This window comes from Podarcis gaigeae (genome assembly GCF_964106915.1).
Source record: "Podarcis gaigeae genome assembly, chromosome: 2".
Taxonomy (NCBI): domain Eukaryota; kingdom Metazoa; phylum Chordata; class Lepidosauria; order Squamata; family Lacertidae; genus Podarcis; species Podarcis gaigeae.
In genome coordinates this window covers 94,703,165-94,717,707 of record NC_139679.1, presented here as the reverse complement: position 1 = coordinate 94,717,707, position 14,543 = coordinate 94,703,165, and the positions used below count along the sequence as shown (strand labels likewise).

Below are 14,543 nucleotides of genomic sequence, written 5' to 3'. Positions count from 1 at the left end.
TCCACACAAGGCAAGCCAAGGTGTCCATGATGGAGAGAGTTGGACTGCGGAAGTTCCATGGCTTTTTCAGGCTTTCGGGGAGAGGAGTCACCTCTAGTTATGACATTTAATATTTGGGCAAAGCCCCTGACATGGGACCTCCTAGATGGAACACCTAAATGGTCCCCTTTTCAAATAGACTATATCAACTTTGATTTCATAAAGCAAGCTCACTCTAACATTCCTTCATCTGTAAATATTCGAAACATATTGGATTTAAATTGGATTTTGGCACATTGCATTGAAACCATTTCCCCCATCCACATGAGGATTGTGCCGAGTAAGTACCATAGTTCAGTTTCAGCATTTCCCCAATTTTTGTAGCTCTGAAGAACTGCATTGTTGGCATTGGTGGGAAGTTTCTCATGGAATTGTGGCCTTCAGTGATTCAGCTGATTATTATTTTTGCGTTTTCCATTTCAGAGTTCCTAACTGAAGTTAAAATACCATTCGTTCTCAGAACCTCTTTTCCCTTCTCAATTTTTTTCCTAGTTTAATAAATGATTCATTTTGATACTAGTTCTTATTTTCAGGCAATGTATTTGGTTTTTCTCCTTATATCTCCGGAGGCCTTTTTCATGCTGGTTTGTAGCTTAGGAAGTTATCCTAGCTATGTTCTTGGAACTGATATTACAAATGCTGTTTGCAAAAAGCTCTGGGGTATAGATTTCTAGGGCAGGGAAGGGTGGAGCTTCACTAGTCCAGGACCAATTGGATCCAGAGCCAGCCCCACTGCCATCACATGATAGCAGCTGGACCTGATCTACCTGTTTTCCAATTTCCACCCATCCACTGTGCACAGGAAGGCTGCAGATGCAGATGTGGCCCTGCGATTCCATAAAGCCCCACTAGGCTGAGGTGCTGGTGGTGTAAGAGTGTAGCTTATGAAATTCCAATGAACTGATGGGCATTTAGCTTTTCCTCTTGAAAGCAATCAGAGGTTTTATAAGCCATGTGAAAAGCAATGTAACTATAAACGTATGAATGTTGGGACAAACAATCATGACATCTTTTCCTCCAAGGAAAGAACTCGTCGTCCCACAGTACACAAAAAAAGGAGGACAAATACAATATTAGGGCCTTAAGGTGGATTTAAATAAAACAAGTCTACATATTTGTTTGGCATGTATACCACCAACCTATCTTACTATTTTACAGGCTATAAAGTAGTGACAGGAAGATCTACATAGTTTCTCTGATGATTGGATGGGAAGAATTTCTGACCTTGGAACGTGGAGATGATGTTGCTATGGAAACTCGTATTTCTGTTACTACTTCTGAGCTGCTTTGCAGGTGAAGTATTCAATTATTACTCTGTAGAAGTCGATTGATAAATATATCACTGTGTTTTATTTCTTAACAGAAATGCATGCATCTTAAGAGGACTAATCTGCACAAACCACTGGTCTAAGCACCTTGTCATTAAGATGTCAGCTACAGTTACTTATTCCAAAGGCCATTTAACTCTGGCACAGCTACAGCTTTTTGTGAGCTTCTGCTGACTTTTACTGATGCTGTTGTGGGCTGAGCTGGGAATGTGAAAGCCACCAATTGCTAAGGACTGAGTTGAGTGAGGATGATCTTTGTGTGTGCCATCAACAGCTGCAGGTGTTCTGATCTTTCAGTGTTAGAAAGGATATTTTAAAAGGAATTCAGTAGACAGTGGGAAATTGAACATTTTCAGTCCAATCTATACTGAGCAAGAGAAAACAGTGTGCATCTAATGCGTTTGGGAGGTGATGATTCCCCGTTTGGAATTAGGACAAAATTCCTCTCTGGTTTGTCTTCTTAGGAGCTCTTCTTGTTCTGCAATTCTTGACATGATTAGTTTTACAGAGCCTTAATAAATACTCCCTTGGAGATCTGACAATGTGCTTTCTTTGCCCCTCCCTACTACCTCTTCTTGGCATGTCATTAACATATTAGAGAACTGGTCTTAGTAGACCAAAAGCATGAGTCAACACTGTGATGCACCAGCAAAAAAGGCTATTGCTATTCTAGGCTGAATCAACATCAGTATAGTGTCCTAATCAAGGGAAAGCATAGTGCCACTCTATTCTGCCTTGGTCAGACATCGCCTGGTGTACTGTGTCCATGTGGAACAAGCTCTGTTTTTTCCTACCCCAGAGGGTAGGAGCTGAACCAATATCTTCATGTTTCGTGATAGGAGAGTCTGACTAAACATCAGCAATAACTTTCTGATGGTAAGAGCTGTTCAAAAGTGGAATGGACTCCTTTGGAAGGTGCTGGACTTTCCTTCCTTGGAGATTTTGAAGCAGAGGTTGAATGGCCATTTGTCACGGCTGCTTTAGCTGAGATTTCTGCATTGCAGGGGGGCTGGACTAGATGGCCCTCAGGGTCCCTTTGAACTCTACAATTCAATGAAAGAATTATGAAAGCAAATTCAGAAAAGCATGAAATACTCTTTAAAATAACAGAGTACACTGTGCAGTAAAATTACAAGTAGTATTTTTGCCTGGCATCTAAAAGATGACATAACAGGCGTCAAGGGTGTTCCTTTCAGAAAATTTAAACAAGCACCTTTGAAAGAGTTCAGTAACTGGCACTCCAGCACTGAAAAACCACCTGCCAGTTTCATCTTCCCTCTAATGGAAGGTTTATCTAAGGAGAAAAGCCCTAAATGGAAGATCTTAACATCTTAAGGGTGGTGCAGAGAATGAGCTTATTTCCGAAGTTGGATATGTTCAACAAACAGTTCCACTTGTCAGTTTTGTGGGAAACACTGTTTTGTGGCTTGTATGCAAAGTACTGGTAATGAGATCATTCCATCATCACAAACATTTCTCCTTCCTGGTTGGAGCTATTATCACTTGCCCTCTCCATGGAATATTCTCCTGAGCCCCTGGAGCAGATTTGAGGAGGATGCAGGGTTGCCTGGGGAAACGAGAGAAGGCAAATCATGTTGTACTACCCGGATTCATTGCACTTGCTTCTGCCAGGACTAGGATTTAGTTGTATGCAGCTCATTCATCCAAAAGTCAAAGTTAATAGATCTAGAAAAGTTATCACCCCAGGTAGATAAAGTTCAAAGTTTAGGGCACTGTATGTCAAAGTGCAAGTAGATAAATAGGTACCGCTCCGGCGGGAAGGTAAACGGCATTTCCGTGCGCTGCTCTGTTCGCCAGAAGCGGCTTAGTCATGCTGGCCACATGACCCGGAAGCTGTACGCCGGCTCCCTCGGCCAATAAAGCGAGATGAGCACCGCAACCCCAGAGTTGGTCACGACTGGACCTAATGGTCAGGGGTACCTTTAACTTTTAACTATGAATGCAGATGCTGGGACACATTGCCTTTGTCATAGAATCATCAAATTTTAGAGTTAGGAGTTGATGGGCATCCCCTAATTTTCCCCATGCAATTCTTTTACAAAAACCTTGAACAACAATGGGCCCAGGACATAACTCTGGGGCTCCCCACATGTCCCTTTTCCCCAGGATGATGAAGAACCATTAGTGAGTTGCTCTTTGGGTTCGGTCAGTCAACCGGCTACAAACCCACCTAACAGTAACCTTGTCCAGCCCGCATTTTACCAGCTTCTCCACAAGAATATCATGGGGGACTTTCTCAAAAGCATAACTGGCTAGTAAACTTCCCATATGCACATGGCAGGTCCCTGTTAAGAAAGAAAGAATGAGATCAAATCAGAAGTCTTCTTGTGCCAAGGATTACTGGCATCCTTCAAGCAACACAATATTTGAGCTTGAGTGACCATTAGTCTGACTTGGTACAGCAATTTTTATATTATTTGATCCTGTCTTGGTATAAGGAAATTGATCAGATAACCGTCTGGTTCCTGGGCTTTAGCTCTTTAATCCTGTGATGTTTCTTAGCTAGTAATGAAGGACAGTGTCTATGTTCCATGGAAAGTATCAGTGAGAAATGTATAACTGGAAGTTAAGTTCATTGGTAATGCTGCTGTTTTATTTATGTTTTGCCGTTATGCTTCTGGAAATGGTTTTTACACTGATTTAATTGTGATGAGGTAGTAGCCTTAACCCTGCCCAAGAACAGTAGGCTAACTTAAGGGTGTGTAAGGCAGGGCATGAGAATCACACAGCTCTATCATCCAGCATCTTCAAATATCTTAAGGGCTGCCACACGGAGGAGGGAGCATGCTTGTTTTCTCCTGCTCTGGAGGGTAGGACTCAGACCAATGGCTTCAAGTTGCAAGAAGGTAGATTCCAACTGAACATTCAGAAAACTTTCTGACAGCTGTTCAGCAGTGGAACAGACTCCCACGAGAGGTGGTGGTCTCTCTTTCCTTGGAGGTTTCTAAGCAGAGGTTGGATGGTCATCTGTCATGGATGCTTTAGCTGAGATTCCTGCTGTCAGGTGCGCATGCAGGAGCCAGGCCCTGTGACCAATAGGACTTTGCAGGACTGGGGCCTTCCTAAGTTTCTGAAGAGGCAAGGCGTGGCCTCACAGGTGAGGCCGATTGGTAACTCACAGCACCTGGTGGCAAGAGCTGGGAAAGGATATAAGGTCAGCATTTCCCTTTGGCTCTTTGCCACAGCAACACGCTTCCTGCCTTGCTGCGTTTGGCTTCTTGCTTCCTGATCCTTGAACCTCGACTCCCTGCTTCTTGATCCTTGGACCCTTGACTTCTTGACTCCTTGCTTCTTGATCCTTGGACCCCTGACTTCGTCACTCCTTGCTTCCTGACTCCCAGCTCTCTGACCCTCGGGCTCTTGACTTCCTGGCTTCTGGACCCCCGTTCCTGCTCCCACCTCACCATCTTGCCCCCGGTCCTGACATCCCCTTTGATCGCCCATGAACCAGACCATGACACCTGCATTGCAGGTCCCTTCCATCTCTAAGATTCTACTATTCTATCTCACTGCTCCCACAAACATTGCCCTGTGAGGCAGCTGACTGAATCTGCTTCACAGCAGGGCTCACCCTGTCTATAATTTCAGGTTCCTTTGTGACAAGGAAAAGGCATTAAATATCTGTGCTGTACATTTTCAAATCCTCTTCCAATAATATAATATGAGTCTGGTGTATCAGGCCAATGGCCCATCTATCCTAGCATCCTGTTCTCACAATGGCCAATCAGACGACTTTAGGGAGCCTGCACGCTGCACAATAGCACCTTCCTCACCTGTGATTCTCAGAGACTGCTGTTAACAAGATGTCAGATATTGCTGGATCATAACTCCTGCCATCCCTGATAATTGGCCAAGTTGAGTGGGGCTGCTGGATTTGAGAACCATGAGTTCCTGACACCACAAGGGGGAGTGGGGCAGATTAATACAGAAAAATTCAATCTCGTATTTTATGTAACAAAAATGAGTCAAATAATAAAATGTTTGGCTTGAAGTATGGCATAACTAATCAATATTATAATAGCAATCAAAAGAACCATTAAAGCTAGAAGATAATGAGAATATAATGACTTCAGTAAAAAAATAGGTTTTGTATCATTCTACCCCACCTGCGGGGCAGTTTGATACATTGGACGGGGCACTTTGATAGAAAGTGTAAATTGTATGAGAACGGTAATTATTTACAAAAAAATAATGAAAAAACATTTTTTATTGTGAGAGATCATAACCAGCCTTACAATTTGTTACTTAAAAACTAAATTACATATCAAAACTAGCAGCATTTCACACATATCATAGACTTTATGGCAGGTTTTCTTAACAAAACATCAAAACTTGTATTAATCTTTCCTCAAACATTTTTAAAAAAAACTTTGGAAAAACTTAAAAAATATAAGAACTCACATTAGGTAGTCAAAAAATAGTAATTTAAACAAAATGCTTATTAAAAAAAATTAAGACAGTTACTTAACGGTTTGCTTCTTTTGCACATTATATCCACTTAAGTCAATAGAAAAAGTATAAAGAGATGATGTTTGAGATGTGCCCTTTGGGAAATTTGGTTTTGGCAACAGCAAAATAACATCCTTGAAATCAATGCTTGTCTTATCTTCTACAATGGGGAAGACAAGATCCTTTTTTCCCCTGAGATATGACACTTGATAATCGGTCATATTATATTTAAAAATGACTTTGGCCATGTAGTAAACAACAGGTTTTTTTCTTTTCAAATTTAATGAGTTTAATGAGATTTCATGCAAACTTGTGTATTGGGGCACTATTGTACACTAGCAGGGCACTTTTATATGTATCAAAGTTCCCCAACGGACATTTTCAAAAAAACTAACAATTATTAATAAAACCACTGAACCTATTTAAAAATAATGTGTAATCCTGATTACTGAGTGGAATAACTTACCTTTGGTATTTTTAAATCTTAACTAAACGACGTAAAACAGTGTTGGAACACTTTTACATTTCACATAATTTTTTAGTTGGCCATGCTAAAAACACACCTACTCTCGTCAAATGCCAACGGCTAACTGGCGGGTGGCATGGTCACAACTATTGTACTCAAACATGTACAGACACGTTTTAGTGATGTTGCGACACGAATAACATTTCTCGATATTGAAATATTGCTGGTTTATCAAGGTGCCCTGGGCATCAGTGTGCCCCGCTTCCCCTTACATGATGGTAAGGACATGATCCCAAAAGGAGGCTTATAAATATTCAAATATAAATAAAATATCTACTGCTTTCTGTGTGGACAGTTCAGAAGAAATGGTCTTTTCTCCAATTAATGCTTCTTTGACTTTTATAGGGTCATTATCCAGTTCCCAAGTGTAGACATTTGCCTGACATCGGCCTCTAACTAATGTACTGAACTTGTTATACTTCAAAAACAAAAAAACCCTGGTCTCATCTTAGTCATATTCTCATGATGTGGTTATGCTAATTATAGCAACTACAAGTGAGCCTTAAATTAATAATATGATTCATGACTCAGCAGCTGTCTTTTCTTTGAATAATGAATCAGAAAATAATGCAAAATACAGGGTGGACAAAACTTAAAGCTAAGCTATATTGTTCATAGCAGAGTTTACGCAAAACTGAAAATCTCTTCTAACTAAGAACCAACAAACCAAGTAACTAACCTAAGTAAGCAAACAATATAATTCTAATTACAGCATCAATTTGGTTTAAATTTGGCAGTGAGAGATTTTACTTTCTTGGGCTCCATGATCACTGCAGATGGTGACAGCAGTCACGAAATAAAAAGACGCCTGCTTCTTGGGAGAAAAGCAATGACAAACCTAGACAGCATCTTAAAAAGCAGAGACATCACCTTGCCAACAAAGGTCCGTATAGTTAAAGCTATGGTTTTCCCAGTAGTGATGTATGGAAGTGAGAGCTGGGCCATAAAGAAGGCTGATCGCCGAAGAATTGATGCTTTTGAATTATGGTGCTGGAGGAGACTCTTGAGAGTCCCACGGACTGCAAGAAGATAAAACCTATCCATTCTTAAGGAAATCAGCCCTGAATGCTCACTGGAAGGACAAATCCTGAAGCTGAGGCTCCAATACTTTGGCCACCTCATGAGAAGACCCCTGGAAAAGACCCTGATGTTGGGAAAGATTGAGGGTACAAGGAGAAGGGGATGACAGAGGACAAGATGGTTGGACAATGTTCTCGAAGCTATGAACATGAGTTTGACCAAACTGCGGGAGGCAGTGGAAGACAGGAGTGCCTGGCATGCTCTGGTCCATGGGGTCACAAAGAGTCGGACACGACTAAACGACTAATCAACATCCTAAAACACCCATTCCACTGGATCCCTCAGAGGAGACACAGCGACTGTCCTTGCTTGGCCTCCTCCATCAGCAACCATTCTACATGGCAGTGGTGGACCTTGGCACCTTAAATTTCAGCAGCCCCTTGTCCGACATCAGAATCTGCCATCCCTCACTTCTCATCTTGCATTGGACATCATAGTTGCATTGCCTGCTGTGGTGTCCCTGAGGCTTGCCAGGCTTGGTTGTGCTCCCCCAGGAACCGCCTTTATATATGGCTACCTCAATGGGAGAGATGCTCTTGCAAAAGTACCTTCTTCAGCTTGACTAGAACCAACTGCCCTTTAGATTTCTTAGGACTAGTCTGACTATTAGGCAATATGAGACAACAGAGTCCGGCACCCAAATGTCTTGCCCACACTTTCTTCCCCAGAATTGCCATAATCAACAGCCATTCTACCCTGCTGCAGCAAAGGGGGAGCTGCAGTTATTTTTTTGTGAAAGAGGAATCATTTAATCTCCTTTAGAATGTTGTGGACAATTGGACTCACAGTTGTGGGTTCCTTCCTGGAAATGAAAGTTGCCAAACTGCAGACAAATGGGACCATAGCAGTGCTGGATTTACATATAAGCTAAACAAGTTATACCTTAGGGCCTCACTCTCTTGGGGGCCCCAAAAACATTAAAGGAAAAAACTGGATGTACATTTCCAAAATATAAGATAAAAAACAAATACAATAAAATCTACACACAGCAGCAACAGTGTTTTGTGTTGTGTATTAGGTCCCTAAATTACCATGTAGCATATATTCAACACACACAAAAAAGTGACAATTTGTTGTTGTCAAAGAACAGCTAGACATATAAAGGGCCCCATTACCTTCAGTAGCTTAGGGCCTCATCAAACCTAAATCCGGCCCTGAACCATAGGCTTTTGTTCTAGGCACCTGTACAGTTGATTTTGGAATAGGAATAGCCAAAGGGCACACTAATTCCCTCTTATTGGAAGCTTCACTGGTCTATCACAAAGAAGCTTTCCCTCTCCATCCTGGTGTCCTCCTTAAGCTTTGATTTTGCAAAGTTACTCCTTCCTGCAAAACACTGTGATTGAAAAACACTGATAAAACCATTGCCTCACTGCAAAGCCCCACCACCCCACATTTGTGATAGTCATTATTGCAATCTTATTTTTTTATTTCAGCAGATCCTTTTTCACAGCATTTTTTTTAAAAAAATGTCTGGGTTGCTAATGTACCATGAAGCAGCTTAGGGATATCTACTTCAACTTGTTCCATCACAAAAGGACCCTGGAAGCCCCAAATAACTTTGATGCAACTTACTCTCATGTAAGTATTATAGGATTGAACCATTAAGGATATTAGTTGCTGAGATTGCTGTCATAATACAGAAGTTGCCACCCCAGTCTGATCTAAAATCTGTATTGTGTGGCCATAAAATATGCCATTAGAAAGGAAAAAGAAAAGAAAAAGAAAAGGCTTTTGATTCCTTGAAAAGAACTGCATTACCACAGAACTGGCACAATGAAGCAAAAATAAGGTGAAATAAATCTTTCAAGAATATTTTAATTCAATTAATGTGACTAGATCTCCCCCACCCCCGAGAAATGTACATCTCATACCATTAAAACTGATGTTCTCTATTCTTCTCATTTTCTCAAAGAGCACTTATTTTTTATGTCTCAACAAGTCTTTTTTGCTTATGCCAAAAGGAATAAATAATGCATCCATGGATAATGACATTGTAAGGAAACAGAATGGACCCCATTTTTCTTCTGCCTTCCTCCTCTAATAACCTAGTGCTACTTAAATGAGATAATCTGATGTAAACATATAACCAGAGGCAAGGCGTATGATGAAGATAAACTCTGAGATCATTATTTGAAAATCTGAATATTTGTTATTTGGATTCATCGTTCCCGTTTGCACTATTGGTAAAATGGCAGTGTTATATATTAATACTGCATAAGAAAGAAAGAAACATTTAGAGAATAAGGAGAGGACAACAGAATCACATGGTGCCAATTGTAACAGGAAGACAGGCACTGAATGTGAGAAGCGAACATTCCCTTTTCCCTTTTCACCTTCCTGAACAGCTCCAGAAATTGAACAAAACAAACTCTGTATGGCAGGTTTGGCTAAACCTTGTTTTGGCCTGAGGACTAAATTCACAGTGGTAGGTGTGGCTAACTACATAAACTTGCATTCTCTGTCTCACACACAGGACACCCAAAGCCACCCCTCCTTAGCTTATCCATGTAGATGAGCTGAGGGGAAAGGAGTATTGCCAGTGCTTGGAAAGTTCATTCTAAAAAAATTAGTTCCAATTCCAGTTCACCCACTCCAAAAAGGAATTAATTGCAGTTCCAACACAACCCTTTCCTCATAGTTCATTTAAAATAAAACTATCTCATTTCAACATGAAATCCCTTTTATTCACAGAGTGTATAGGTAGGTCATAGAACAGCTGTTTTGTTGAGGCTCATTTCTCTCATATTTTGGGGTTGAATTGAGTCACCTGTCAGAACAATTGTATGTATATTTTTTAAAAGTTAAGTGAGCCATCCCTGAAATGTCTTGACCCCATCCTTGAACTCTATTCTAACATCTTCTGCGTACGCAAAGATTTCCTCCATTGGTGCCTGGTGTATTTCCATTTATCTGATTTTGAGATCCTTTCAAAACCTATACACCATTATTATTTCATGACCTCTCCAATGAATTTCTTTATGTAAGAGGAAGTACATTTTTGTCTTCCAACTACTGGGTTTTTATAGGTTTCTCCTATTTTTAAATATCAAATAATTTCACCTCTGCTTATGAAAGGCTTATTAACTCGAGGAGATACTCTTCTGGCAGTTCAGAAATAATTTAATGTTTTCATTTAGGTACATAACAGATTCAAAGAAAAATTCTATTTTGCTTTTATTATCTCTTTTTATGAAGCTGAGACGCACAGGTGATCAAGTATTTGAAATACCTGGTGCAACTTTTATTGCTTTTAAGAGGAAAAAATAAATTTAAATAATTAAATCTGTAATAATCTTAACATCTTTAGGTAATGTGCAGTTAACTGAGGAAAAACTAGCACCAGCCAAAGTGTTCATAGGGAACTCTAAGGTGCCTGAAATAGTGGCCATGAATGTAGCTCACCACCCAATGACTGAAGTTTTCCCATATCTTGATGTCATGACATGAAGCAGCTCCTTCGCCCCCTTTCCCCATCATTGGCTGTTATCACTGGTTGAGAGGATACTATGATAGAAGTATATCATACCAGATAGTACAAGTTGGACTGGGCAGTTCAGCTCCTTTCTTGATTTAAAACTGGGTAAGCTCCAGAGATTCCCACCAATGGTCCTACCAAGTATAGCTTCTATAGAGAAGAGAAAGACTTGGCAAAAAAAATTCCATCCTGTTTCAATCTCATTGGCTTTCAATCACAGATCCTTCCTGTCCTATTTTGTGCAGATTTTTCTGAAAGATCTCACAAAAGCTCCATATTTAAATTGTATACATTTTGTACACAGTTGTAAATGGAAAGCACACACTTTTCAATACTTTTGATGGATTTATCTGTGAAATGTGCATTTTGTATCTATCCTTGCATCTATGCACTTCCCACTTGCCACACCAAACCTTAGTGGCAAAAACTGGAGGGGCTTGTCACCTGACTGGAAGTTGTCTTCTGCTGTGGAAGCAAGTTCAGAAGTATAAACTCAGGTGGGTCTACTGTGAAACGTAGGCCAAACAAATCCCTTCCCCATCCCTACTGTAGAGAGGAATTTCCTCACAGTGCCCAATATTGAGACCACATTTGCTTAATGATGCCCCCAGAACGTAATGCCATACCTAATGCAATTAAAGCCTCTAATTTGGGTGTTGTTGATTATCCCTTGTGGGCAATGGAGCCATTCAGAAGCATATCTTGCCTTAACTAAAGCAAACTGCTTTCCATTTCCTGGGAAAACCAAGCTACTCACTTTCATCCACTGCTAAACTCACTTATTAAACATAATCTGATTGGCTAAGATGCCCATGTGTCTATTCCAGAACCCTGTGGTGGGAAATACAATGGCTGTGACCAAAAAAGTGACCTCTGAAGAGGATCTTAGGGTTCAGGCATTTACCTATTTGAGAATACCACACCATCCCTCTCTGCATGCAACCAGCTAAAATCTCTTCCTTTTCCTAATTAAAAGAATATTGGTACTATTTAGCTTGTAACCTTTTGAATATCCTGTTCATTCACTGCCATCACCATATGGGCTATTCACTGTGCTTTATCAACTTCATTTGATTTCACCTGAACAAGGCTATTGTGAGTGTTGCTATGGCATGTACTGCCTAATCCTTGAAAAGTTGAAAGATAATTCATCAACAAACTCACCCTCTAGTCAGGTCAAAGAGCTCCCTCTGTGTTGTACCTTTTAGTGAAGACAGCATGCTTGTTGTGATGGGAGAGGTGATGAAACGTCCTTTTGTTTGTGGGGGGAAAGAGACGCAGTCAGTTTGAATAAAGGCCCTGTAGATACTGACAGCTGTTTGCAGCAGGAATTCTCAGCTTCTGCCAGACTGAGCTGCTTCAATTCAAGGGAGAGAATACATTCTTTGAGAATCCATGAATATAACACCAACAAAGAAACCCAGTCTATTAGCAATTCCCACTTACAAGTGCTTAGGCCCTCATCTATGTATGGAAAAGAAAACACAGGAAAGGGGTTTAGAAACAAACGAACCCAGGAAAAAATAAAAATAAATCCCAAACCACCAAAGGAACCCCATATACCAAGAAAACAAAAGCCCCTAAAATATAGGGATGGATCTTCCTGGGGTACAACCACGGCAATGATAAGAAGCACCCTTCAGATTTCAAACTGCAGTTAAGGGGAAAGAATTCCTTTTGAATTCTCTTCCCCTTTAAACGTTACACATTTGTCAGAGGAAATAGTGAGAAGACTGGTGTTGTGTAGTACCTCAGAAATGTGAGTCATGAGTTGGGAAATCCTCAATCCAGATCTCACCTCAGATTTGCAAGAGCAAGTGGCAAATCTCACTAGATGGCTTTGAGTCACAAGGTGGGGCCTTGAGCAACCTCTTCATTCTTTCTTCTACCTTGAAAGAAAACATATAATGGAAGGATAAAGAAAGTCTTCCTTCATGCAGAATTAGCTTGTGGAGTTTGCAGTGATCGCCACTAGCCTAAAGGGATGAGACAAATCCAGAAGAACATGCCTATCCATGGCTGTTGGCCACAATAGCGATATAGGACTGCCAAGTTTAGAGGCAGTATGCCGCTGAATGCCAGCAGTTGGAGAACAGTAGCAGGCAGAGGCCTATTGCCTTCAAGCTTTACTTGTTTGATTCCCAGAGGCATCTGGTGGGCACTGAAGAGAACAAGACTAGTTGGCAAGACCTTTTGGTCTGATGTACTAGGACTATTCTTCTACACTTAATAATGCTGTTCTGCCTTACATGGTACTTGTGTTAGGATTATGCAGATAATGTTTGGGAAGGATGCTCAGCTGTTTATAAATGCTAATTGCTTACCTCATTTATTTTGCTCTAGTAAGGCATCACAGTCATAGTATACACTTTGCCTTCATAATGGAGGTTAGTTATACCCTCAGGCTTCAGCTAGTACTGGGATTGTTCTCTGAAAGTTCCGGGATAAATATGTGTTTGAAAATTCATCTACAGACACTTATACATTGTGACACCATCTGGCAACATGGTTCAAAAAACTGCTGGACAACTAAACCACAACAAAAAAGAACAGTTTTTATTTATTTATTGAAAACTCTCAAATGACACCATGTGGGATGCTGATGTGGATCTGACATTTGGAATTCTGTACGACCTATTCATGGTCCTGAAATGGTGCATTAGGAATACTTGGTTTGTTCAATTCCCTGTGTGTGCCTATCCATATTTTGTATAGAGTTACATAGACAAAGATAAACCAAGGGGATTTTTTTGTTTAGTATGCCACGTATTTATTTCACAAACAAATCAGAAAGAAAGGCATTATCTCCTGTCTTCAACAGCCTTGCAAAAGTGGAAAGCATAAGATAAAGAAAAACAATAATAACAAAATAAGGTTCTGAAAATAGGAGCTTTCTCTAAGCTGTTCCTATACCTTAATTGTTGATATTTGTGGTGAGCATGGCCTCCTAACCCCTTGTAAAAGATGATGAAGAAGAGGGAGAGGTAACAGGAGGAGAGGTATGGTTTAGGTGCAAACTTTATAAATAAGATTATTCAGTTTTTGTACAGAGTTACATGGTCTAAACCACAGGGCATAGGGCTTGCCGATCGGAAGGCCAGCAGTTTAAATCCCCACAACGGGGTGAGCTCCCACTGATCGGTCCCAGCTCCTGCCCACCTAGCAGTTCAAAAGCACGTCAAAGTGCAAGTAGATAAATAGGTACCACTCCGGCAGGAAGGTAAACGGCATTTCCGTGCGCTGCTCTGGTTCGTCAGAAGCGGCTTAGTCATGCTGGCCACATGACCCAGAGGCCGTACGCCGGCTCCCTTGGCCAATAAAGCAAGATGAGCGCTGCAACCCCAGAGTCATCTGCAACTGGACCTAACGGTCAGGAGTACCTTTACCTTTACCTTTACATGTGTCCCCATTATGCTGCAGGTTTGCATTTCCTTTCTTCCTCCTCCAACACTGATATGCATGTCTTATGGCTGAGCCATTTGCAGGTGGAGAATCTGGGGGCCTATTTCAATGTGTATCTGGGACAGGACTCAAAATGGCTCAAATGGATTTGAGCAAAGAGGGGAAATTTACTGTGGTAGCTTAAAAAAACCACAGGGGTGGACAAACAGAGACCTGCCGA

The 14,543-nt window shown here is 40.9% G+C and overlaps 1 protein-coding gene across 5 annotated transcripts in view; it reads left to right on the top strand.

The window, feature by feature from the left end:
* CNTN6 (contactin 6) overlaps nt 1-14,543 on the top strand; it is a 190,311-nt gene that overhangs the window by 35,141 nt on the left and 140,627 nt on the right. For all 5 annotated transcript variants that reach the window (XR_014560479.1, XR_014560480.1, XM_083723402.1 and 2 more), the window contains exon 2: nt 1,198-1,332. Coding sequence is in view for 3 of the 5 variants with exons in the window: in XM_083723402.1 (XP_083579528.1) it covers nt 1,278-1,332 (55 nt within the window). In the remaining 2 variants the exon portion in view is untranslated. The remainder of the gene's footprint in view (nt 1-1,197; nt 1,333-14,543) is intronic.